Source organism: Mycteria americana, chromosome 3 (assembly GCF_035582795.1).
Source record: "Mycteria americana isolate JAX WOST 10 ecotype Jacksonville Zoo and Gardens chromosome 3, USCA_MyAme_1.0, whole genome shotgun sequence".
Taxonomy (NCBI): Eukaryota; Metazoa; Chordata; class Aves; order Ciconiiformes; family Ciconiidae; genus Mycteria; species Mycteria americana.
The window spans coordinates 51,888,797-51,912,685 of record NC_134367.1 but is presented as its reverse complement, the minus strand read 5'-3'; the positions used below and the strand labels follow the sequence as shown (position 1 = coordinate 51,912,685).

The 23,889-nt window shown below is 34.9% G+C and overlaps 1 protein-coding gene across 5 annotated transcripts in view; it reads right to left on the bottom strand.

Annotated features, from left to right (window-relative positions):
* ARMC2 (armadillo repeat containing 2) overlaps positions 1–23,889 on the bottom strand; it is a 69,319-nt gene that overhangs the window by 21,086 nt on the left and 24,344 nt on the right. For 4 of the 5 annotated variants that reach the window (XM_075498516.1, XM_075498513.1, XM_075498514.1 and 1 more), the window contains 7 exons: positions 23,170–23,240; positions 18,721–18,813; positions 15,636–15,814; positions 14,235–14,337; positions 11,394–11,614; positions 5,880–6,025; positions 3,528–3,627 (listed from right to left, as the gene is read on the bottom strand). In XM_075498516.1, coding sequence (XP_075354631.1) covers positions 3,528–3,627; positions 5,880–6,025; positions 11,394–11,614; positions 14,235–14,337; positions 15,636–15,814; positions 18,721–18,813; positions 23,170–23,240 — 913 coding nt within the window. The remainder of the gene's footprint in view (positions 1–3,527; positions 3,628–5,879; positions 6,026–11,393; positions 11,615–14,234; positions 14,338–15,635; positions 15,815–18,720; positions 18,814–23,169; positions 23,241–23,889) is intronic. The other variant, XM_075498515.1, reaches the window with a different exon arrangement.

Genomic DNA, 23,889 nt, shown 5'->3' with positions numbered 1-23,889 from the left:
ATTGTCTGTCCAATGGGTAGTTGTTATGGCAACTCTTTAACATGTTAGAAGTTTATATGGGGTAGAGGGGAAACTGTAGAATTTCATGGAAAAGAAGTCAACTGAGGTTTATTTCACATACAGAGTACCACAGCTGGCTAAGGAAGTTTCCAAACTGGAAAGAGCTGGAAGTTTGGTAAGTATACGCTGGAAGTATCATATATGCTTGCTCTGTTTTTACTGTTCTCTAGGCATCTGATTTTCACCACTGCTGAGTATGGATAGTAGGCTGGATGAACCTTTCATATGACCCATTATTCTTTTGCTGAAGAGGCAATTGCTGCATCCAGTGATGTCAGATACTTAACAAATGTTTCCTAATTAAAAATGTAGGCTACACTAGAGTATAAATGGACTTTTCTATACAACAGGCACCAGATTTCTTCTATGCAAATTTTAGTATCACACCCTGTATTTGTGCACTTAGGATTGAAAATAGACTTCTAACTGTACACTGATAAAAGATTACATGGAAGCTGGCAGGGCCCCAAAAGGCCACCTAAGCTCAGATAGTGCCTGACTTACTGACAGAAGCTACTGCCCTCTTTAGGCAACCTCTCTGTTACAAAAGCATGGCCTCCTTGTGACTTATGACACTAACCACAGCCTCAGAAAGTCATCCTTTATATAGCTTATCTGAAAACCTTAGAGATGATAATGATCTGGGAAAGGGGGACAGCATCTTGTTAAAAGATTTCTGGAGGTGGGCAAAAGTCTACAATGCTGACTAGAAACAGAAGCATGCAAAGCTCATCCTGCAAGATAGAGGGTCTACAAGAACACTTCTGACAGCTTTCATGGCATGTGGCAGCCACCAAGGATTTTTTTGTTACTCCACACAAGTAAGCTCCAAAACCAACCACGAGTGAAGTCCAACACAACATGTACTTCAGATGTGTAGAAAAGCACTGCTGAATTCCCCAGTCCTACCTTGCAGATCCAACTTTTCCAACCTTCCCTACTCCTTACCTAAGACTATGACACATGGAATTTAGCAAGTCTTGCCAATTCAATTTCCCCAAAAGTCTTTCTCACAGAGTTAAATTACTACTTTCCCATTCCTTCTGACTTTTTTACCCAAGAGAGAAAACGAGCTGAGAAAAAAAAGAGCTGAAACTACAGTGTGGTGAGAAGAACAGAGACTATTTGGGTGGCAGCTGTGGAATTCAGTGTGCGGTGTGGGAGCAAGTCATTAATGCTATTTCCAGTGCTCACATTTTTATTTTCACAATATTTAATGCTTATTTTTAAAGTCACAGTTATGAAAGCACTTGAGAAAGTCTGAATGCTGGTTTTCTTTTATTTTTTTCCCCAGTATGTTTCTAGCTGCCATGATGGCCAGTAAAAAAACCTGATCCCATGAACTATACAACCTGAAAATTCAGAAAACGCATACACTTCCTTTCTTAATGTATCAGGTTTTAGTCCTAAGGATTTTTAATGCTTTGAGTTAATAATGATGATTTATCCTCCTCTTTGCTTCTTCCCACAGCAGACAATTTTACTCACACTGCTGTTACTTGTTTTCTTTTCAACGCATACCAACTCATGCTATAACTCACTAGCTGTCAGCATTTTAAAAGAAAGATTAGCAGTGCCAACTACACCTCAGGAAAAACATGTGCACTCCTCACAGCTCAAGTGTTTATTATATACTACAGAAAAAGTGATGCATTACATTATCTATGTCCCTCTTCTTGTTTCTGCAGGGCTTCACTAAGCTGACAACTGACAGTTGCATGCTTGTTTAAAAACTGCAGTAAGAAATAATTATTCTGAAGACACTGCATATATAATCATCACAACATAATAACAATTTTTTTTAATACACAAGATATTTCTTTACTAATTTGTATTTTGATAAAACAACTGACAGTTTAACACAAAAAGCAATGCTAATCTAGTGAAGAAAGATATAGTTTAGGACCACTTAATAAAGTAGACAAATGAGAAGCTAAATTCTGAACACTACCTGACAACAAACAATTTGAATTTACATATGAGCCTACAATTCATTATGACACAAAGCTATTAGCTCAGGAGCCTAGAAAAGTTCCCCTTAAAATTACAGATGAAGATTGAGAGGAAGATGTTACTCCATTTAAGCTCCTTATTCCCAGTCCCATCATTTGTTCAGTTTTTAATACAGTGCTCACAAGGAAAAATAACTATAAAACTAGTAAAATATCATGCCTTTGATATTTCTTATATTATTCACATAGTGTTTGCATAGCGTTTTACTAAAGTGTCTTTGAAGACTATACAATGCAAGAGCAGCCTGAACCTAGAAATACTCAGATATGCTGCAGAAATGTTAATCAACAGACATTTAGAAGAATACAAACAACTTAATCTTTGTTCCTCTTCCATGTGTATTATCACAGAAAACAGGGAGGCAGGTAAACAGGAAAGGGAGAAACTATTTTTGTATTTGGCAGGAGAAAGAATAGATTGTTCAGCGTAGCCGATCTGGTTACCTTCATTAACTGCCTTTAACAATAGCAGCACAAAAGACCTCCTTCCAACAATTCTCCAGGAATTACTAACCCTGGGATAAATTGTATAGGATAATTAAATGTCCTCAAACTAGTTTAGATGCTGGAACAGCCAAGAAAGTTCCTTACTTTTAAGAATAATCTTAATGTGATTTAATGTTCTATGTTTTGAAACCTTGTTACACCTTTGAACATCTATGCTTTACATAAAAAATATTTTCTTCTTAAATCTTACCTGGCAATAGAGCTGAGTAATTTGCCATACATGGGGCACTCCACTCTTACCAACATGGCAATCTTTAAAACTGTGATCCTGCAGCGAACTCCCAGAGGCTGGTGCTCCAGTAAACTTAGGAAAGATCACTATGATATAGCAGGACAATACAGCAACACCTGACCCCTGAAGTTCTCATGAAGTTGGTAGCAAGTATACTCTTATAATTTTACTTCGTAATACGAGGCATTTTGACAAACTCGAAACACTTATTTCTAGGTGAATGTTCCAAGTGCAGTATTCTAGGCACATGGTTTTCTCTGGTAGAGGAGAGAGACATTCTGATACCTTATGCAGTTATCAAGGAACAAATTTTCCTCTGCTTTCAAATTGCTTAACTCTGGAAAATTCACACTTTTTTTGCAGGGGAGGAGGGCAGGAGAAATCCCAACAATTTCCTACTATTAAATATTCAAATAAACTATTTGCTTTAAAAAGTATTTTTTAAAACTAAGAAAAACAATTAAGTACTCAAAGAACTCTTTCTACACATGCAAAGGATAGACTAGTTAATCAAATATCTGTCCTCTGTATTGCTTTGAATTTTTAATCTAAATTATTTCCTTTCAATTATTTACTACTTAGAAATGCTGTCAACCATTTGAAAATTTTATTTGGTAAATGCATAAAAGTAGGTCACTGGAAACAAGCTTATACACAATAATACACAGACACATCAGAGGATTAATATATAAAAATCAAGAGATGAAAAAACTGACCTGCTGCTTCTGGTGTTTGTTTAGCAGGGCTAAAAATAAGATGTAACATCTGGAGCAGTCTGCTAAAGCTGCACAGAAGTCACTGTAGGAAGAAAGTTTGCTACAAAGATACAAAAATCAAATATAAATGTATGAAAGTACTTTTTTCCACAAAAGATTTTTTAAAGAATTACTCTGCTTTTTACTCTCAAAGCCATATTTTCCAACAAATGAAATGAATGCCAATACTCTGACTTCTAGTAGAGGCATATGCAGTTAAATAAGAGCACAAGAGAAGTCTAGCTATCGTTGCCACAGTGAATTACGGGAAGAAGCGAACATAAGGAGCTTCCCAACCTGCCTGCCATATGGGCACAGTATACTAACAGTAGCAGTTCCTAGCGTTAAATGGGAGAACTGTAATTTCAAGATGACATGGAAAGTCAGACAGGAGAGGAAATGAAGGGTCCCTTCCTAATGCACATCTAGTAGAGCCCAGCAACAGCACTAACAGACCACATCTCTCACCAGCAAATGTGGAGAACATGCCTTCTTGCAGTCACGATTTTATCTCTGCATATTCCCTAACAGCTGCTCCAGTCCTACACTGCTCACCTTGACCATTACAAAAATAGAAGAATTGGACATGCTTTGGTCATACCAGAAATACCACAATAACAGAACAAACTAGGATAACCTCTTACTTCCAATGTAGTCAAAACCAGCAAATATCTGTGTTGATGTTCAATTACAACCAATTACAGCAAGACTTACAGACTTATAGAAATGAATAATCTGAATAGATTGAACATATTATCTACAAAGAAGCTGCATAAAGTTACTGACTGAGAGAAAAGAATAATCATTCTGTATTACTAGAAGACAAAACAAAATTCAAATCTGTGCTCTGTACTGCATAGTATAATTTTTTTATTTTTGTGACTGCAATTTCCAGGAAGCTAATTAAATTTATGTTATGGCTAATTTGTATCTTCAGAGCATGCAGTTCACTAAACTTAAGAAAAAAACCTGAAGCAGTAGGAAACTTTAAATAAGCCAAATTATTTTTGCTCCATATTGAATTCTAGATCAAGTAAGTGTCCTTGTCAGAATTACAGTATCAGTATTGATTACATTTAATTACAAACCCATTACCCCACTTTTCATGGCATTTGCCAAGTAAAAGAAATGCTCTCTCCTTAGAAGTAAATATGCTCAAAGTTCTGTAATCATTGCTACAACTCAACTCATTTTTAGGAACAAAATTAGAGAGAGAGATGTGGAAAAGGTGGCATGGAAATGGGGAAGCAATTCACACGCTTTACACGTAGCACAAACAGCAAAGGACCAGATTTGCCTGGTTTTAGCTGTGGAGAGGAATGAATGATAGTCCCGTATGCAGCTGCTCCTCAAAGTACAACCCGATCTCATCTAGCAAGGAGAGCATAATGGATAATTTGGAGGGGCTGAACAGGAAGAGAAGTCCATAGCAGAATGACTTCTCAATGAACATGGAGCCACAGGCAACATGATTCAATACAATAACAAAGCAGCAATGGCAAATACTTCTTCCAAAACAGCATTCATAAATTGTGCTTATAACCCAACTCCTCCTGAAACTACCAACAGTTTCACAACTTCTTCAAAATCCTTAAATTGTTTGCAACTCCATTTAGCATTGGATATTGCAAGTTGGTGCTTGGTAATTGGAAGATTTTTGACTGAGAAACTATTCAGACTACAAAAGGATCTTCTTGGGTGATTCACTCAAACTGATCTCCCTCTAAAAAGTACATCTTGGGAAGCAGCCACTGAGCTGCTCATAAAACTGAGATTCTTTCAGGCCTTCCATCTGCACACTCCAGCCCTGATCCCACAGATTAATCTCCTCAAACACTCTGTGACAGCTCAAAACAATGAACACTGAACGTTTTCTCTCTTTTGTATTTTATTTCACAATACACAGTCCCTGATATAACTTAAGCTTGTGTAATTTCTCTTATTCATTTTTTTAAAACATGGCCTAAAATGGGATTAATAAATACTTAATAATTTATGCAGCTTTAAAATATAAGAAATGTACTTTAAAAATCTCAATCAGAATCTGTGGGGTCAAAGAATGACACAATACAACAAAGCATTTTTCACAGGGACAATTAATCCACGTTTGTATGGCCACAATTAAACAATTCTATCAGTATTAATAAAGACACAATTATCATACAAAATCATTAAAAACTACACAGAGCTTTTAAAAAAACAATTCAATGTAAATCTTCCAATTTTAGTGCTTGATCCTGCCCTCTCTGAGTCACTTGAAGCAGTAACGCTGACTTGATTGCATGCAGAAATAGCATTGTGTTCTATACGTACCTGAATATCCTGACAATGTAGGTGCATACATCCTTATCATTCATACGCTGCTCTAGCGCCACAGAGAGCTCAGAGACTGCACCATTGCAAATGAGTTGGCATCTTGCCGGAGGTAAGTCAGCCAAGTTTCGCAAAGTAGCTGTCAGCTGCACACAGAATATTTAAAGATTTATTAATCACAGCCGTTTACAACAGAATCCACACTGTTTTGAAAATTTAATAAAGCTCAGATCTCATTTATAATGTCTAAGGCTGTCTGAATGCCCTGTTAACATTCTGCAGGTATGTATCTACCAATAAATTATAACAGGAAATGTGTAAGCAACAAAATTGTGTATATTGAAATAATTGTTTGAAAACGAAAGATTGATACTGGTCTTTGCCTGCATGTAACCGCCTCCTTTAAGGGAAACATGATCTTTCATATGTTTTAAAATCTTGTATGCATGTATACAACCATATACCAATTGGAAATTAGGTGAAATGCTGTGGATAGTTAAAGTGATTTTTTGCATAATATCTGATTTTGAAAATTTACATTTAAGTCTTGCAGAATTATACTGATATATAATATATATTTTGATAATAACTATAAGTTGCAAACTAAGATGATTTTATTTTAAAAGACAATAAAATTTATTTTGATTAAAAATTTAAAAGTTAATCAAGATCAAGAGAAATCCACTATTCAAACAGCATAAAAATGAAAAGCTTAAGTCCTCAAGTTTATTTTGGAGAAACCAAAATATTTTCAGAAGATACTGTTCTATTTCAAGGAGTTTTAAGCATAAAATATCTATCACATGTAGATATGCAAAATGAATCAGCTATTGCATATTTTGAAATGCTCTGGTTCTCTTCCAAAATAAGCGTATCCAAATGCCAAGGTCAGACAGGCAATGACATGTAAGTTAACTGTTGATCTAAACCAGAACTTACTATAAAATTAATGTGAAGTCATTTAATCTAATGTCAATATGGGAATTCTTCAAATTTTCCTTATTCGAAGAGTAAGGTATTTAACTTCAATTTGGTTTTAAATGTAGTTTGATAAGGCACAAAAACTATCTGTTCAAATTGTTTGTAATCACAAAAAACTCTAGAAATTAAGTATTTTATCACTGAATTGGACTGCTTGTCGGGTGATATGTAATTGCTAATTTTAAAGGGAAAATCTGACAAAGAGCCAGTTAAGTTGTTGTGTTTGAGGAGCTTTTGCTGTCCTACTTCAACAAATTTGACAAAAGTGTACATGTCTTCAGTTACCACACGAATGAAGAATGAAAATGCAATTCAAGGTGTTCTGTAATGGAATAACAGGAGAAGGAGCAATGTGTCAAAATGGAGAAGCAAGGTACAAAGGGAAAAATATTATGTGACAATGTGATACGTGAATGGATTTAACTTCAGCACTAAATATGAAATGTATACTGTATTCAGAATAAACAGAAAGTGAACCTATGGAAGCCATTTGCTTTTACCTCATATTTTAAGACACCTGGAGTTTTTTGTTATTTTAACTAAAAAACTGCAAAAAAATACATTTCCAGATATGCATTCATTCACAAGTCATCATGCTTCAAAAATCAACACAATACTGGAGAAATATTTTAAAATAAAAATATTCCGATTAAATACTTTGCTACTCAAAAGTTTTGGTGGAAAAATTCCTGACAAATGGAATAGACACAGAAGACTATTCAGTGCTCACATACAAGATGTTCACAGTCAGCCTAGGATGATATTTGTTGAGCTCTAGCTAACTTCACAATAAAGAAAATGAAGGATAAACCACATATTAAAAGTGTTGTTCAAACCCAGACCAAGGCTTTCACTGCAGCAAAGAGACTTACATATTAGATGATGAAAAAAAAAAAAAATTTATTAATAGATAATGGTGCAGAGGTCTCCAAAAAGAGAGTAAAATTTTTCACTGGCTGAGACAGTTAGATGGTTCAAAATCCTCCAGCAGTAAATTCTATCAAGAGGCATCCTCACACAAAGACAGGTTGGAAAGGAAAAGCATGCAAAATAACGTATACACTTAAAAGTGTGAGATAATGAAATTCAGAAGTTCATAGAAGTATGTATCCACAAAAGAACAGTTAGTATGCAAGTGAAATTTGAAGAGTACAAATTAAAAAGTAATACATGCTAACCAGACAGCAGATGAATTCAAGATAGTTTCTGATTGCTTCAAGCAGACACCATGATTCAGGGAGAAATGCCTAACAATTGGGTCTAGCAATCCCCACCAGCCTTAATCCTTATGTTGCCATGTGAAAGATCAAATTCACCCAATCAGAAAATTTAACAGCACACAAATGCTATTTTTAAAGACGACGACATTTAAGTGCTTTTCAATTAGGGAACATGGAGTACTTGTAAAGTCTTGTCTTAAGTCTTAAGACACTTCAAAAGCCTTGGCTTTTGAATAAGCATTACCATATTTCGTATAAATATGATCAGACTGTAAGGTGAAGCAACATAAAATGAGTCAAAGATGATCTTGGTTTCATGTCCTCTATTAAGGAAAAATAACTATTATTACAAACATTTTTATTCTTGTATTGTAGGACTTCTGCATAAAATCCATTGTGTAACAATGAAGAAATCGGAGAGGGATTTTATTCCCACAAAAAGGACCTGGCAAGATTATGTATAACACTGCCATCTGGTGATTGTGCAATTATACAGTTAAAAAATGAAGAGTTGTTCCCAGTTAACTGAGATACTTCAGTTGTCAGGATTAAGAGATGGCAGAGCCTCCCTCAGAGACCACCGTGATCATTTAAGGTGTTTTCCTCCTCCAATAGAATTTGCTCTCTTTTCCTGAAGACTTGTATTTATTCATTATTTCTGTATGTCACTGGATATTTGATCTTTTGCTACAAGTTAAAGTATGCCACAAAAACTTCCCTTATTCTGAAGACATGAATCACCGAATAAACTTTCTTCAATACTATATCCCTGAAAACAGAACTATTCCTACATCTGTCTATGACAACTGAACAATTAACTCACATGGAAGAAATGGTGCACATTAATGTAGATTTGTTGAAGAAACTGATATGAGAAAGTCACACAGGAATTCCACAGCAGCAGGAATCACTACTTTTCTCACAAGAGGAAGAAAAATGAAGTATCTGTACTACTATAGAAGAGAATACAAACAAGTGTAACAGCAACCTCAATAAGAGACAGTTGTCAGTATTGACTTTTCCGCAAAATACTCGAGGCCTTCTTAGAAACAGCCAGTCTATTCAAACTGTACAAAATAGTTTTGCTACACTTCCAATCATACTGAAAACAGCAGAGATAATAATGGAAAAAAAAGAAGTGTCAAATGTAACATTTTCCTTGCACACATTTGCAAATTAAACCCTTGATTTAAAAAACTAAATTTATCCACATACAAATAATGGAAGAAGAAACATTTCTGCAAAATTGTGGGGAAGTTCAGACAGTTAGTCAAACAGCTGAAAATAATCTGATTCATTAATTTTATTACTTGGACATCATTTGTTATTTTTAAGTGCCCCAACAGGTAAAACCTTCTTTTTACATCTATTTAACATAAATTTCCATCTCTTTCTACTCAACAGGATTCCCATTATATGTATTATATGATTAATGCCAACAGCAGCCAGCAAACGTCAGTAACTAATGTGCTTTGCTTCCAACCATCCCCATCGTGCTCTCAGAAGGATAAATATTTTTAAACTATATAGACAAGAAAAGCAATACAGGATACATATCTCTAATATAGGTTTTAAAATGCCTACCAAAACTACAACCTAAATTTCCACTCACTGAAATGACTGCACAGCTTCCGTATGTGAGGCATCATACTCTACTTCTTCATCTAAGCTTACTTTTCTTATAGTTTAGGTGGTTTAAGTCACTGTCTATCACCTTGCAAATTACAGAGAACAGAATCTGTTCTGGACCCCCAATCGCTCCTCAATACTTTTCAAAAGGAGGTTTCTAACTAAGCTGGTAGCCTAAGGCAGCACTGCAGTAGTATCGGAACTTACAAAGTCTAACTAGCAGCATTCAAGAAAAATATGGTCATTAAAATCTTGATTACGTGCAGACCTGAAGTTTGTACACCTTCTCTTGAAAAAGAAAGCTTGGAAATCCCATATACAATTTCTGTATAGAATATAAGGTATGATATCAACAAAATGGCACAGATTATTTTAGAATTGTTTGGAGAATTCACAGTGCCACAGGAAAGTTAACATTCCCAATTCTAAAGATAGAAGTGTATAAAAGAGAATTTTGTGATTCATATAGGAACTTAACAATGACAGGACCAGATAGGAAAAAAAATAGGAATACAACAAGCACAAAATTTCCAGTCTCATCATACATTCTCCCAGTCTTTAGCAATTCGCCACTTTGGGACTTCCTTAGCCAAACATAAGTATTAAGCCACATCATTTCATTCAGTGCTTCATAGTATCTCCCAATCTGTTTATGTTTGTATTAAGATTATACACACTATTCTGGAAAGACAAACGTCACAGCTCCACTAAAATAAACAGAAAAAATCAGTAATAGTAACATGATGATGTAAGCTATCTGTTTTCTCATATACTTTCAAGTAGTATAAAATCCCTTGTTTGTAAGTTAGTAGAGAATTAAAGAAATCTAGCATAATTAGTAGAGAAATTCAGTGTAAACACTACCTCCGAAAATTGTCCAATATATTTTCCTGTGAAGTCCCCAAAAGCTTACAATTACACCATTCACTAATCTTTACATCAATAATTTCCAAGACAAATGCCAGGAATCTACCTGGCAAATCCTTGACAAATTCAAAAAACCCACAACATATGCATAACTTAAGATTTAGCTACATAACCATTTTTTTCTAAAACACTAAGGTTTAAACAGTTTTAGGGCAAAGGATTAGTTTTCACAGCCACCACTCATCAAGGTACCTCATATGTGAAAGGATAGTTTTGAGCCTGCTGCTTTCAAAAAGATTCAAAAAGTGTTGGCTTTTACAACTACCTTTTCCTTAAATTACAGTTCTTCACAAACACTTTGTCAAAGAAATGTAGCTATATTTTCCTATGCATTCTTTGAAATGAATTATTCTTGTAATAAAAAGCTTCTCCTACTCTTCCAGAGTATTGCAGAACCAGTTTGTATTTATTATTTCAGTTTAAACAATTAGACAGGGAACACATTTTTATCTGTTTGCTATAATATCCAGAACATTGTCAGCACCATAAAGTAATAATAAGAAACTGGTTTTATTAGGTACCTAAAAATATTTCTATTAACTTCAGAATTTCTAAAGCCTTTAAAATTGACTACACAAAAATATCTATGATAATTAAATTTAGGTCCTCAACAACTCCATGTAAACTTCTTAAAAAGAAGACTGTTCAGTATAGGTATAACTCTGTCAGTGGCACACAGGGTTAGCTTATCTCCTCTAATTAAACTTTTAATTTGCCCTTGAAGTGTGTACTTTTAGAAATAAAAGTAAATGCTAACCTGGACTAATAGGTGGCCCAAGCTGGAGAAATATCTGTCATTTTCTTTTATATTGTTAATCTGCTTCATTAATTGCAGCAACATTTCAACAGCTCCTTTGTTGATCATTTCATTAAGGAGTACTGCATTTCCAGACATGAATTTTATAGCTCCCATGCAATACAGGAGAGCTTCATTGTTTTTTTGTAGATCTTCAGTTCTCAGGACCTCCAACAAACAATCTAAAAGGAAAATCATTATTCAGAAAGCCTAATATTAACATTTATATTTGATACTGTCAGTCATTGAAGAGATTAACAATTGGGGAAAAAAAACTCAGATGGGACTCTTACATTTCTAATAAGTGGGCTAGAAAAATTGGGTATTTGGATTGAAACCAAGAAACAATTATTGATGAATAAGAGAATGAGCCTGACTTTTGTTCTCCCAGGCTTCAAGAACCAGCACCAGTTGTAAACACATAGCAGTAATCATTGAAATCCTCAGTCAAGATTTGCAAAAGTGATTGTGCGTGCCTGGAATTTTGTGTACTAAACTTGAGACATTCAAAGAGGTTTAGTCCCATTACTTCCTTAAAAATCAAATGTCTTAAAGCATCTCAAATGGAGCACTAAAAAGCACAGGTGCCTAATTCAAATCTCACATTTGAAGTCTGGTCATAGCCTTTTTAGATTTACCTTTTATGTAGGTAAAGTTACTGTAAAAGTTTTGCTTATGCTACCACTGTCAGATATCTGAAATGTTAAAATTAACTGTTGTTAGCACAAGCCCAATGTGCCTTTCACAGTCAAATTGAGACATTCTGAATTTGGTGGGTGTATCTTAAATAAGTAATCCTAACCAATTTTATACTTTTGAATTTCTAGTAACTGATTGAAACTGATATTTACTTCTGCTTCCTGTGTTCCATCCAGCTGAATAAAAACATTTTCCCATCTCATTAAACTTAAGAGATTTCTAAAGTTTTTTCTGTTGCAACTCAAGTTGAAGCTCTCTCTAAGTGTATGGGTGTGTATGGATGAAGTACACACACTCCAGGCTCTTGCCCAAACTCTCACCCTCGCCAACTGTCTAGCGGTCAGCTAAATCACTTGGGTTGTGGCAATGTGAGAAATCAGTTTCAGGTCCCTGCTCTATTCAGTATCAAACAGGGTCTTGAACAGTAGTCGTCTATTTTGGGATGAACAGTTAATTTATTTCTTCTACTGGAGCTGCTCCACTGCACTGCATAAATAGTTCACAGGACCAGAGGAAGAAAAAGAAATTGAATCTATAACCCAGTGCCTGCAACAGGAATCTGGGTGATTATGATGATAACCCAGGTTCATGTCTTCAGTCTGGATAAGGGGGGTCCAAAACATAAAGAGTGAATAAAGAAACAAACAAACAAAAAACCTACCAAAAACATTCTTTCCTTCACTAGGTTTTAAAATACAGGGAAAGAAGAGCAAGTGAAAGAAAAGTGAGTGAAGATGGAAATGAGAGAAAAAAACCCAACACTTACACAGACATAGCCACTCAACTTGTCCAGATTTTTGTAAGATGCTAATCTCTACAAAACTGTAGTTTTCAGTATCCAAAGTCAGTTGAGCAACCTGAGCTGTTCTCTTTTCTCCAAGTCCTTTCCTGTTGATCTTACTACTGGAAAGGCTTATGTGGTCTTTATTTCTGACAAGACTCACATACTAAACTTTAAGACCATGAATACTCTTACCTATTTAAGCAGATAATATCTATTTATCTATAAGCAGTGTAATATCTATTACACATATGCTTTAACTTATGCACATGCAATAAATGCTTGCAAGGTTAAACCCTACATTAATAAAACCTAATGAAGTTTTAATGAAAGGAAAGACCATCAATCGATACTGAGTACCATTCATACACTGTCATTTTCTTCATATTTCTCATATTTGCAAGGTGTGCGTGGATGACACAAATACAGTTACAATCATGAAAGATATCACAGCCATTGCTGACAATTCTCCAAAACCATTGGCTCAACGTGCAGCAGCAGCTAAAAAAGCTAAGGATTGTTCTCAATATCCTTCCTGATGATGGCCAACAACACAGACAGCATTATTTCACTTCTATAAAATTTGGTGCAGACACATCTTGACTTCTATAGACAGTTTTGTTCTGTACATCTCACAAAGGATCTACTGGAGTTGGAGAAGGTACAGAGAAAGGCTACTAAAACAACTGAGAGAATGACACAATACCCTTTCAAAGAAAGAGCTAAAAGGCTGAGATGCCTCAGTCTGAAGAGGATAAGGCAGAGATATGTGATATGACTGTGGTTTAAAAAATCATGAAGAAAAATCATAAATCATGGAGGGTAAGCTGACTGTAGAAACTCTTACAAATCCTGCAAAACTACAAGCAGGGGCATAATGAAAAGTAGATAGGTTTAAAACAGCAGACAGAGAACTTCTGGAACTTGTTGCTCTATGAGACCATAGAGGCAGACAGAATCAGAAAGTTCAAAAAGGAATTAGGCAAATTAATTAACAAAAGACCTATAAACAGAGACTAACAAGGATTAGGCAGGGATGCACCATCTAATGTCCCTAATAGAATGTAACAATTCTGGATACAGGAGAAATGGATCACAGGAAACACACAGGCTTCCATGCTCTCCCCAAACAGCATCCCCTACCTCCAGCATCCCCTATCGTCATCATTAGACACAGAATACTGGACTAGATGGACCGTTAGTTTGAGCTAGTAGGCAATTTTTAGTGTGTGACTAAGTTAACTCAGAATGTTTCTTGAACGATGATCAATCTAACTATTGAATTTCAACATCTAACTTATATACAAGAACAGAATACATACCCAATAATCTATCATTTTGAATGATGTAATCATTTTTTTCATCCCTGCAAATTTTAAATGCAAGCTTGCAAACACTGAGAAGATTTCTTCCATCCACTTTCATCTGCAAAGAAAGTAAAAGACATAGAAATCACAACTTAAATCTACATACAAAAACGCACCATAACATTATACGAGTTCAGACACCATGGCAAACTTGTATTCTCACAGAACTATTAAATTCCAGCTGAAACCCTGACAGTACACTGAGCCAAACTGAAAAGTTTGCAGAATTAAAGGACTCTGAAACCTAGGTAGTTTAAGCTCTATTTAGCAAACTGTGCTGACTGACTTTAAAATAACAGATGATATATAAACTTTTTATATATTTTCTGCAGGTAGTATATCAATAATCTGCACTTTTTTTCTCTAACTCACTCTTACAAAGAAATTCTGCACAGGATTCACTGGTTTGGCATCTGTGGCCGTACCACAAAGAACTCTAGTACAACAGTACATGTCATAATGAAAGTTATTCTCAAATATCAGAAAACAAGATCTTATGATGTACTAATGGTCACTGAGAGATCATGAAAGGGAAGTAAAAGTGTTAAAAATGCAATGACAAATCTCTTCCTTTCCTCTGCATTTCAGGGGCAATTTCTTCTGTTGTTCATGATTTTTAAAAGATTCCACAGAAAAATGTCAGTAACAGATTTTTTTTTTTATAAGCACCACTTAACATCTATGTAGTATCTGAATATATAATTATATCTTCTGATTAAAATATCACACGCTACCTTAAAGGAGATACCCCCCCCCCCCCAAGACACACATACACAAATTACTAAAATGTCTACAACACAATGCTAGCTGGTATCCTTTCACCAGTGACTGTCCGTACATAAATAGTAGAAGCTGAACCAATACGTTCAAAAGCACCAACTTAATGGAGAGTTTTAACCAGAAATACTAGAGAAAGAGATAATTACACTTACTCACTTTCCAAAAAAACTGTTTTGGTATTTTCATATAAAGGTGTTCAATGAGGTCAAGATATTATTCAAAAACTAAGCTTCATTTCCATGTGTAATTTTTTAAATTATTGTTTTGTTTAAATCCCTGCATGTGTATCCCAGCTTAGGACACTGTCTCTTTTCCTTGCCTAAGAAATATTCCGTACACCAGCTATCCTATTTTGTGTCCCTCCTTCCTCACCCAGCCATAATTTCTCTGCAAAAATTAGGCTCCAGCAAGTGCCAATCTGGATGAATGGAAGGCTAGTATCCGTCTGGCAAGAAATTGTGCTTAGGAATTGTGCTTTAGACACAGTTTAAACGTATGAAATGAAAAATTAAATGCAAGTTGTAATTCACAATTTTGAGCTTCACATTCTACCAAACAGCATTTTAAAACACTTACAGCCAGAATAATCTTTGCCAGCTTCAGGCAAAGTGGATCTGAATCAGTGTCTACAAGTTTATATAATGTCTTCAGAAGCACACTTCTTCTTTTAAATCTTTTTCCAAGCATATTTCCTTCATTCAAGGCTTGATACAGCTTGGTGCAAGCCAGACAAAGATTTTCTATATTGTCTTCTACTTGAAGGGGGGGGAAGGGAGAGAAAAATAAAAAATAATTATCAGTGCCACCTTTTCCAGAGCATCTCAACAGACAAAGACATAGGAGAACAAAATAAAGAATGGGTTGCACAAGAACAAAAATAAGGTGCCCAATAAATCTCTTAAAATGATAATGCGATCCTCAGAAACAGTTTTATTCTGCTCTTTCAAAAAGAAGAGACTCCAGCCAACAAATCACAGAGCCAAAATAATACCTAAAGCTAAAATGAATCTCACCTTTAATGCTTAATAATCAGATTGACCAAATGTCTACCAGGAAACTGTGAATCTGAATACATTCTTTAAAAAGCTCCACCAAACATTACATGTGAAAAAGAGACAGTTAAGGAATATTTTTCTGCCCATATACATAACCTAATATATCAATCATTGCTGGGATTAAGAACAAGTGAACGTAAAAGCTCGTTAGAACTCTCCAATGCATAGTAGAGGTGCAAGATATATTTGAGTGGACTGTTGGCCTATTGACAAAAAAGTCATCTACCTCCTAACCTGAGTCCCTCAGAGACTATTTAAAAAATACAAAAATAAAACCTGCAGTAAATTATTACAAAATCTGCACCTCAATGCAATGGAATCATGTACATGTTTACTTTAGAGTGAAAAGTCTTGCCTATTTTTAAAATTCAAGAGTGAGGGTTTTTTCTTCTTTTCGTACATTTGCTTTTGTCTATAAGGTGACACTAATAAAGCGCCATATAAACCCACTTAAACTGCCTGTATAAACTCTGCATTTACTCAGGATGTACTTCGTAGCTGAAATAGAGTCATATTCAAGGAAGCAAAGCACTTGTGATGAAATATATATGGACAGGAAATTATGACAAAAAACATTATATCTAAGGCCCCAAACCTGTAGACAGATTCAAGGACCCACCCCTCATGCTGAGCAGTGCCTGGAAGCTCTCAATTTGCAATTATCATACTCAAGGAACACCAATTACTATTCCATTTCTACTCCCATCATGACAGAAAATTTAACAAAATTTAGTATGATTCTAAATCCTCTGCTCCAGTAAGCAGTGAAAAAGGAGTGGCAAGGAACCAAAATTGAAAGGTCTCCACTCCATTTCATCAAAATTAACAACAACAACAAAATTATTCATCACTCATCCCATGGGGCATTTTTGAAGCTTATCCTCCCTTGATTACTGGAATGTAATAAAATAAAATATTTGCTCTTCTAGAAAAAGAGACTTTGGGGTTCTATTTATTTTTGTCATATAACAATCATCTCAAGTGCGTGATATTCGTAAGATTTTAGACAATAATCAAGTTCCAGGTTAAACTTCAGATTTGTTTTTGAATGGAAAGTTTTCTACAAATATTTTTGAGGGAGAAAGGGGAAGAAAAAGGCTTTTCTAAACTAAATGTGACCTCAGTGCATGTGCAGGGAATTAGCTGAAAGGTATGAAGCAAGTGACTGCATACAAAATTAAAAAATACTGAATTACCAACAGACCCACTCAAAACATTAAAATTATGGAATTCTGATATTAATTTTGACGGGAAAAACTGCAATTGTGCAGTAAACAGCCTACATAAAGCAATGTAACATGCAGCTGTAGGAGGCAATGATACAATTCAGTTACAATCTGTGTGAATATTCAAGAAGGAGCAAAACTCTTAACTTTAAGGTTTTTGTAGAATTACATTCAATCAACTGGTGAGAAAGTATCATTAGATAATTTCATCTATTATTAGAAAAACTAAGCCATAATTAAGTTTTAAAAAAACCCCAACACACTAACCAAATCAAGTAAAGATTGAGGAAAAGGGGCATGAAAATTGATTTTCCTTAGTTACATTCATGACAAGGGAAAGACATGATTAGATTTTACGTCTAAATAGTATGTCGCTTACCTATAAAGAACATCTCACTATGCAAAACTTTAACTCAGCGGTTTATATTTGACAATCTCAGCATTAAGCAAAGAAAATGTGAAGTTGCATAGCTGTTTTCAAATTTCCTGATCACTGTTTTTCTACACGAGTGACAGATGTGGGAATGAGAATCCCGTCTTTTAAAAATAACAATATATTTTGGGAATCACTCAGTACTGTACAGGTGTTTCATACTCACCAACATCTGCAAAATCATGCAAAAAAACCCCATTCTAATCTGTACCACGCTATAATGAACACTGCAAAAGATCTCATAAAACAGAATCAATCCCCTAATTTGACACTCACTTTTAATTACCTGTAAAAACAAACTTACTTTCTATATTCCCACCATTCAAATAAATATAATGTTTGTAGAAGGCAACTAAACAACCTTTTGAATGAAACATCAAAACGGATTTCAGAGTTCAATCTTTCAAGCCACGCTTCATTTACTCAATTTTGCTTCAATATTCCGAGTCATTACATACTTTTCTGAGACATCTTAACACTTTAAGCATAAACAGAAATTTTCATTAAGATTTCCTTAGTTTTCTAAAATTAATTGAGACCTTAAATACATTCTGTGCTTAAAACAGTGAATCTGTGCAGTATTTTATTCTTAAAATTATTACCTCATCACTGACTGCTAAGCTGGCAGAGCTATGTTGTCTAAAATAAGGTAATTTAATCAGACAAGATCTTCTCTAAACCAGTATTTTTTTTAACAGAATGACAGAATGGTTGAGGTTGGAAGGGACCTCTGGAGGTCATCTGGTCCAACCCCCTTGCTCAAGCAGGGCCACCTAGAGAGAGTTGCCCAGGCCTGTTTTACACTGCAAAGTCACTGAACATATGAAAGCATAAAAGGCTACATAGTCCAACTACTGTTATTCTTTTGTAGTAAACACAAATGAGTCCCATGTTTTCTGCAGGAAATAGTACAGAAAATACACCCTTTCAAGAACAGTGTTACCCACCTTTTTCCAGCTCATGCAGAATTGGTAGAATCTTTGTATGCCAAAAGATTTCTTCCTCTTCCGATTCATTTATTCTTGTTTCATCCTCTAAGCCTTCAAAATACATTCAAAACAAAAGCACATATTCAGGGAAGGTTTCAACTTCTACACAAATAAATAGCTACAAATACTTTATTCATCAGTCAGAAAAAAAATCAAAAATGTCACATTTTGCTATATTTTGGGTTATTCCACCTATTCAAGCTTTTGTTTTTATCTACATTTTCTCAAAAACAAAAGTTTCAAACAAAACTAGATGGATAAATGTTTTGGTATATAAAGCTGTACCGTAAAACCAGATTTGTTTTCGTTTGCTGACATTAACGTTTCATTTGATCACTGAATTGGAAGTTAATGACTACTTTTACATCAACATGTCCCACTATTTTTTTCAGTTCTGTGTCCACATGACAGCTTATTCTGTGTTAAAAAATATCCATACTACAGACAATCCTCTAGGATTGTACAATTTTATCTAGTACACATGCACAATATTACACCAAGCTTGGTTAACTGACTCTTTGGTCAGTTAGGGAAAAATAGTCTTGTTATTTATTACATCCTGTTAGCAATTCTAACCACTTCATGCAATTACTTTTCAGAAATTCTCAACTAAATTTTTGTAAAATGCATGTTTCCCTCTTTATTACGTTAAACAATTTCCACACAGCATCTTGGGAAATTACTAATGAACTACAGATATTTGAAAGATGTTTTGCCTCCAATAAACATGTCCGAAACCTTGAAGGCAACCAACTCCCAGTTTTCTTGGCCACCCTCAACCAATTTCCTTCACGGTGACTGAGAAAAAAAATACTGTTCATTATCAGAAACCTTGTCCACTTCATGAAAGGAAGTTTTAAAAAATATTTCAGCTTTTTTTATCCTTTGCTTCAAAAAGAAAAGACAAAAAAAGTCTATCAGCAGACATTAAGTTAAAAATTGGTAGACCAAAAAATCAGTGGTCTGGAATTCTTCTGGAAACAAGACTGGGAGCATGGATCTGTTTTCAGATTGGACAAGGGAGTTGGTTGAAACACAGTTTATTAAAACATGGATTCCATGACTGACTTTCATATGAATGCAATATCACTGGGAATTATTCCAACTTGCTGAACATCCTTTTCACATTCACCTGGCACTATGTAAAGTGACAGAATTCTGGTCTTGACCATTGGCCCACTCCTGCTGGAGAGCTAGTTTCTGCGCAACGTGAGTTTTAGAGGTTCTAACAATTGCTTACAAGGTGCACGCAGGCATATTTTTGGAGTTCAAGATTAGGTTAAGCTCCTTATCTTGCAGGCAACCAAAGTTGTTGTTATCAAGATGGGGCTTGGTTTGTCTTTTTTTTTTTTTTTTTTTTTTTTTTTAAATAGGGAAATAAGTCATACAACTCCACTAAATAACATGAACAAAGCCATTAAGACTATTGCCCCGGTACTCAGCACTGGTGAGGCCACACCTCGAATACTGTGTTCAGTTTTGGGCCCCTCAGTACAAGAAAGACACTGAGGTGCTGGAGTGTGTCCAGAGAAGGGCAACAAAGCTGGTGAAGGGTCTGGAGAACAAGTCTTATGAGGAGCAGCTGAGGGAACTGGGGTTGTTTAGTCCGGAGAAGCGGAGGCTGAGGGGAGACCTCATCGTTAAAGGAGGTTGTAGTGAGGCGGATGTCAGTCTCTTCTCCTAAGTAACTAGTGACAGGACAAGAGGAAATGGCCTCAAGTTGCATCAGGAGAGGTTTAGATTGGATATTAGGAAAAATTTCTTCACTGAAAGGGTTGTCAAGCTGCAGGTTGTTGTCAACAACTGTTGTCAAGTTGAACAGGCTGCCCAGAGAGGTGGTGGAGTCACCATCCCTGGAGGAGTTCAAAAAACATGTAGACGTGGCACTTTGGGACATGGTTTAGTAGGCATGGAGGTGTTGGGTTGATGGTCAGACTAGATGATCCTAGAGGTCTTTTCGAACCTTAATGATTCTATGATTCTATGACTAGAATGTATACATTTTTTAAGTGACAGATCTGTCAGAAAGTGTCTCCTACTGTTCATTACTAGCTCTTGCATTTAAATGACAATGTAAATTCTTAACAAAATCATTATCAAACACAAAAAATACTGTACTATATGAGAACACTGATATTGAGAGGTTTGCATCATGACAACAGTACCTCAGACCTTAAAAAATGACTGTCTACTGAGCGTTACTTGAAACAGTGAAACAATTAAAAACTTCCTGACTATTTTAAAAGCTTTCTCTTTAAAAAAAAATCCAGACTTTTTGTGTATCTGTATTAACTTTAACTGTCTACCTATATTTTACACAGAATTAATCTATCAATTGTATCTATTTCAACAGATTACACAAAAATGCTTCTGTTTCATAAGTAATACACACTATATAACTGTATGTTATTACAACAACTATATATTGTTGGTGTATGCATATATATAAAGTATATGTTATTAGGTAATAGTATTATTACTTATTTTGCAGACCTTTTTTATTTTCTAGATCAAATGAGTTATTAGTCTTATTTAGATTGATGAGTAGCTTAATTAATAAAACACTATGCAGCATTTGCAATGAAGTGAAAGTTCTGCTCCAGATAATGTAAGAGCACAGCTGAAATGAGAACACTAGAATAGTTTGCACTGTTCCTTCCTGCCACAAAACCCACATATTGACTCCATTATTTCTTTTCTTTCCAATTTGTAGCTACCTCTCTCAAACTCAAAGATGGGACTGACTTTCTAACTATGAACATGCTTAACTTTATTAAGCAAGAAATAGTTCACATATGCATTTGCAGATGTGACCAAACTTCTCACTAGAAAAAAAATTAACAAAGCCATTCAATTTTTAGTTCAGAACAAAAATAACTGATTTTTTGTGCCACTTTGCTATAGCTGTCTCACATTCATCAGAAAAATATAGCAACCTAAAAGTCATAATGGCATAATTTTTTTGAACAAATATCTCTTGTAACTAGGAAAAAAAAATATAATCAGCTTTTACTAAACAATATTAATCCTAGCAATAAGAATGAACAGGAAATACATGACTATAAAGAAAAGCAACATTAATAAATTGTAAACTTGCATGTGTCTCAGTTCTGGGAGATTTTTAAGGTGCTGATGAAAAGTTATGGCACTAGTTGTATTTAAAACATTGCAGAAGCTGTCCTGAACCTTCTAATCGAGTGAATCTCAATTCAACAGCAAAAATACTCAAGCAAAAGAATTCAGCAAGTTGAAGTTTGCTGTCTCAGTTTTTCATAGGTCTTAACCACAGCTTTGCATTCTGGTAAAAAAAAAAAAAATCACTAATCAGTCCACATTTATTGGTTGCTGTTTTTAGCATGTAAATACAGGAGCCTTAGCAACACTGAGCTTTCAAAAGCTGTGTACTGCCTGACTTATCATGTTTAGCCTTTTCATGGAATACTGAGTGGCTACGAATATATCAATATGAAAACAGTCTACCTCCTCTCCAAAATGTGAAAGTATAAACACAAATCCTATCAGAAAATAGAAATAATCTGTAAATGAACACTCCCTCCAGGTCCCCACTATAGAGAAGAAATGATTGAGAATTCCTACTGCTATCCCACTGTTTATTCTGGGATTAAAGTATGCAGAAAATAAGGAAGCGACATAATGTTAAAAAAGTAGATATAAAAAGAAACAATCCTAATAACACACATGATTTTTTCAATAGCACCAATAAAATAGCACAAATAAATTAAAATACTTATAAACAGAGAAAATACAGCCCCACAGAATACTAACTCCCATGACATGGTAAATATTCTCAGGTCCTCTGAAGAAAATGAAAGCAGAGCACGTTACAGCCTTCGCCAGAATGATCCAGAATAATGCAACTTCTCAGTTCTAGAAAAATAGCAATAAAGCATAATAATAGCAGAGTAAAAACGTCAGGTTTCCATGCCAGACTCTCAAATATGCACTTGCCATGTATGAAACGTGCCAGCTACGAGGAAATATTAATTAAAATCTGTTATGTAAAATTAGCAAAATGCATCCCTACAGGGCAATCCAGAATCTGTATCTTCAGCTAATATAGCTTGGCATAACTTTATTAGTTTCTGTGCAACTATGCCTGTTTACAAAAAGTGATGGGCAAACAAGGTGTTAATGGATTGGCAAATTCTTAAGCCTACATATGGGAAAAACAAGAGAGAAAATATCAACAGATTTTGAGAGCAAAGATCTCTTGAATATTGTTTCTCTTTACCAACAACAGTAAAAAAACCCAATACATATAGAAAACCAAAAATATTGCTCAGCGAATAAAGAAGAAAAAGATCTTCAAATCACAAAAATTAGATTATTTCTACTTGACTGTATTTCACATTTTTTGACTGGAGACTGAAATGCCTTATGAAGTACCTGTTACTCTTCTCTTCCAGCCTGTACTCCTTGGCCATGATGAACTTGTGCCAGGCTTTTTCATCTGGTCACTACAAGATACAGTACAGACACACACAAAGTATATCAGAATATAATGCTCAGAATGCTTCTTTCTGCACATGCACTCAGTATGAGATCTGCATATTAATAACTGGAAAAGATAAGTTATTTTACTAAGTCAGTAGGTTACCTGTTCATTAAAAATGACATATAAATACAACTTCCTCCAGCATGTGTCACAGAAAGCTCTTTCAGAAATACTGACATATTTACACCACAAGAGGTCACCATTATGGAACACAAAACCTAAAGCATTTCCACTTGCACAATAAAACTGAAAGCTGAACTAAACTAAACTCAGAAAGAGCCAATTTTTATTTTAACATCATTCATTAACTGCATATAAACTCAACTAGCTTAAAACTCTAAATTCATCCATTCACAAGGACAGTGATTTCTTCTGATAGAATTAACACTTTTAAAAGACTTAATGAAGAAGAATTTTCAAAGAAACAAACACTTTAGTAACCCTTAATGTAAATATTAGAATTTCCAGGTCTGCCTGTGAACTATTGCTAACTGAGTAGTGGTTGTAGTTCTGTTACTACAAGAAACACATATGTTGTCATTTCTTGGTAAAGCAACAGTGAGTAATGCCATAATACCTGCTGATTGTATGATTAGTCTTTCTTTGGCCAG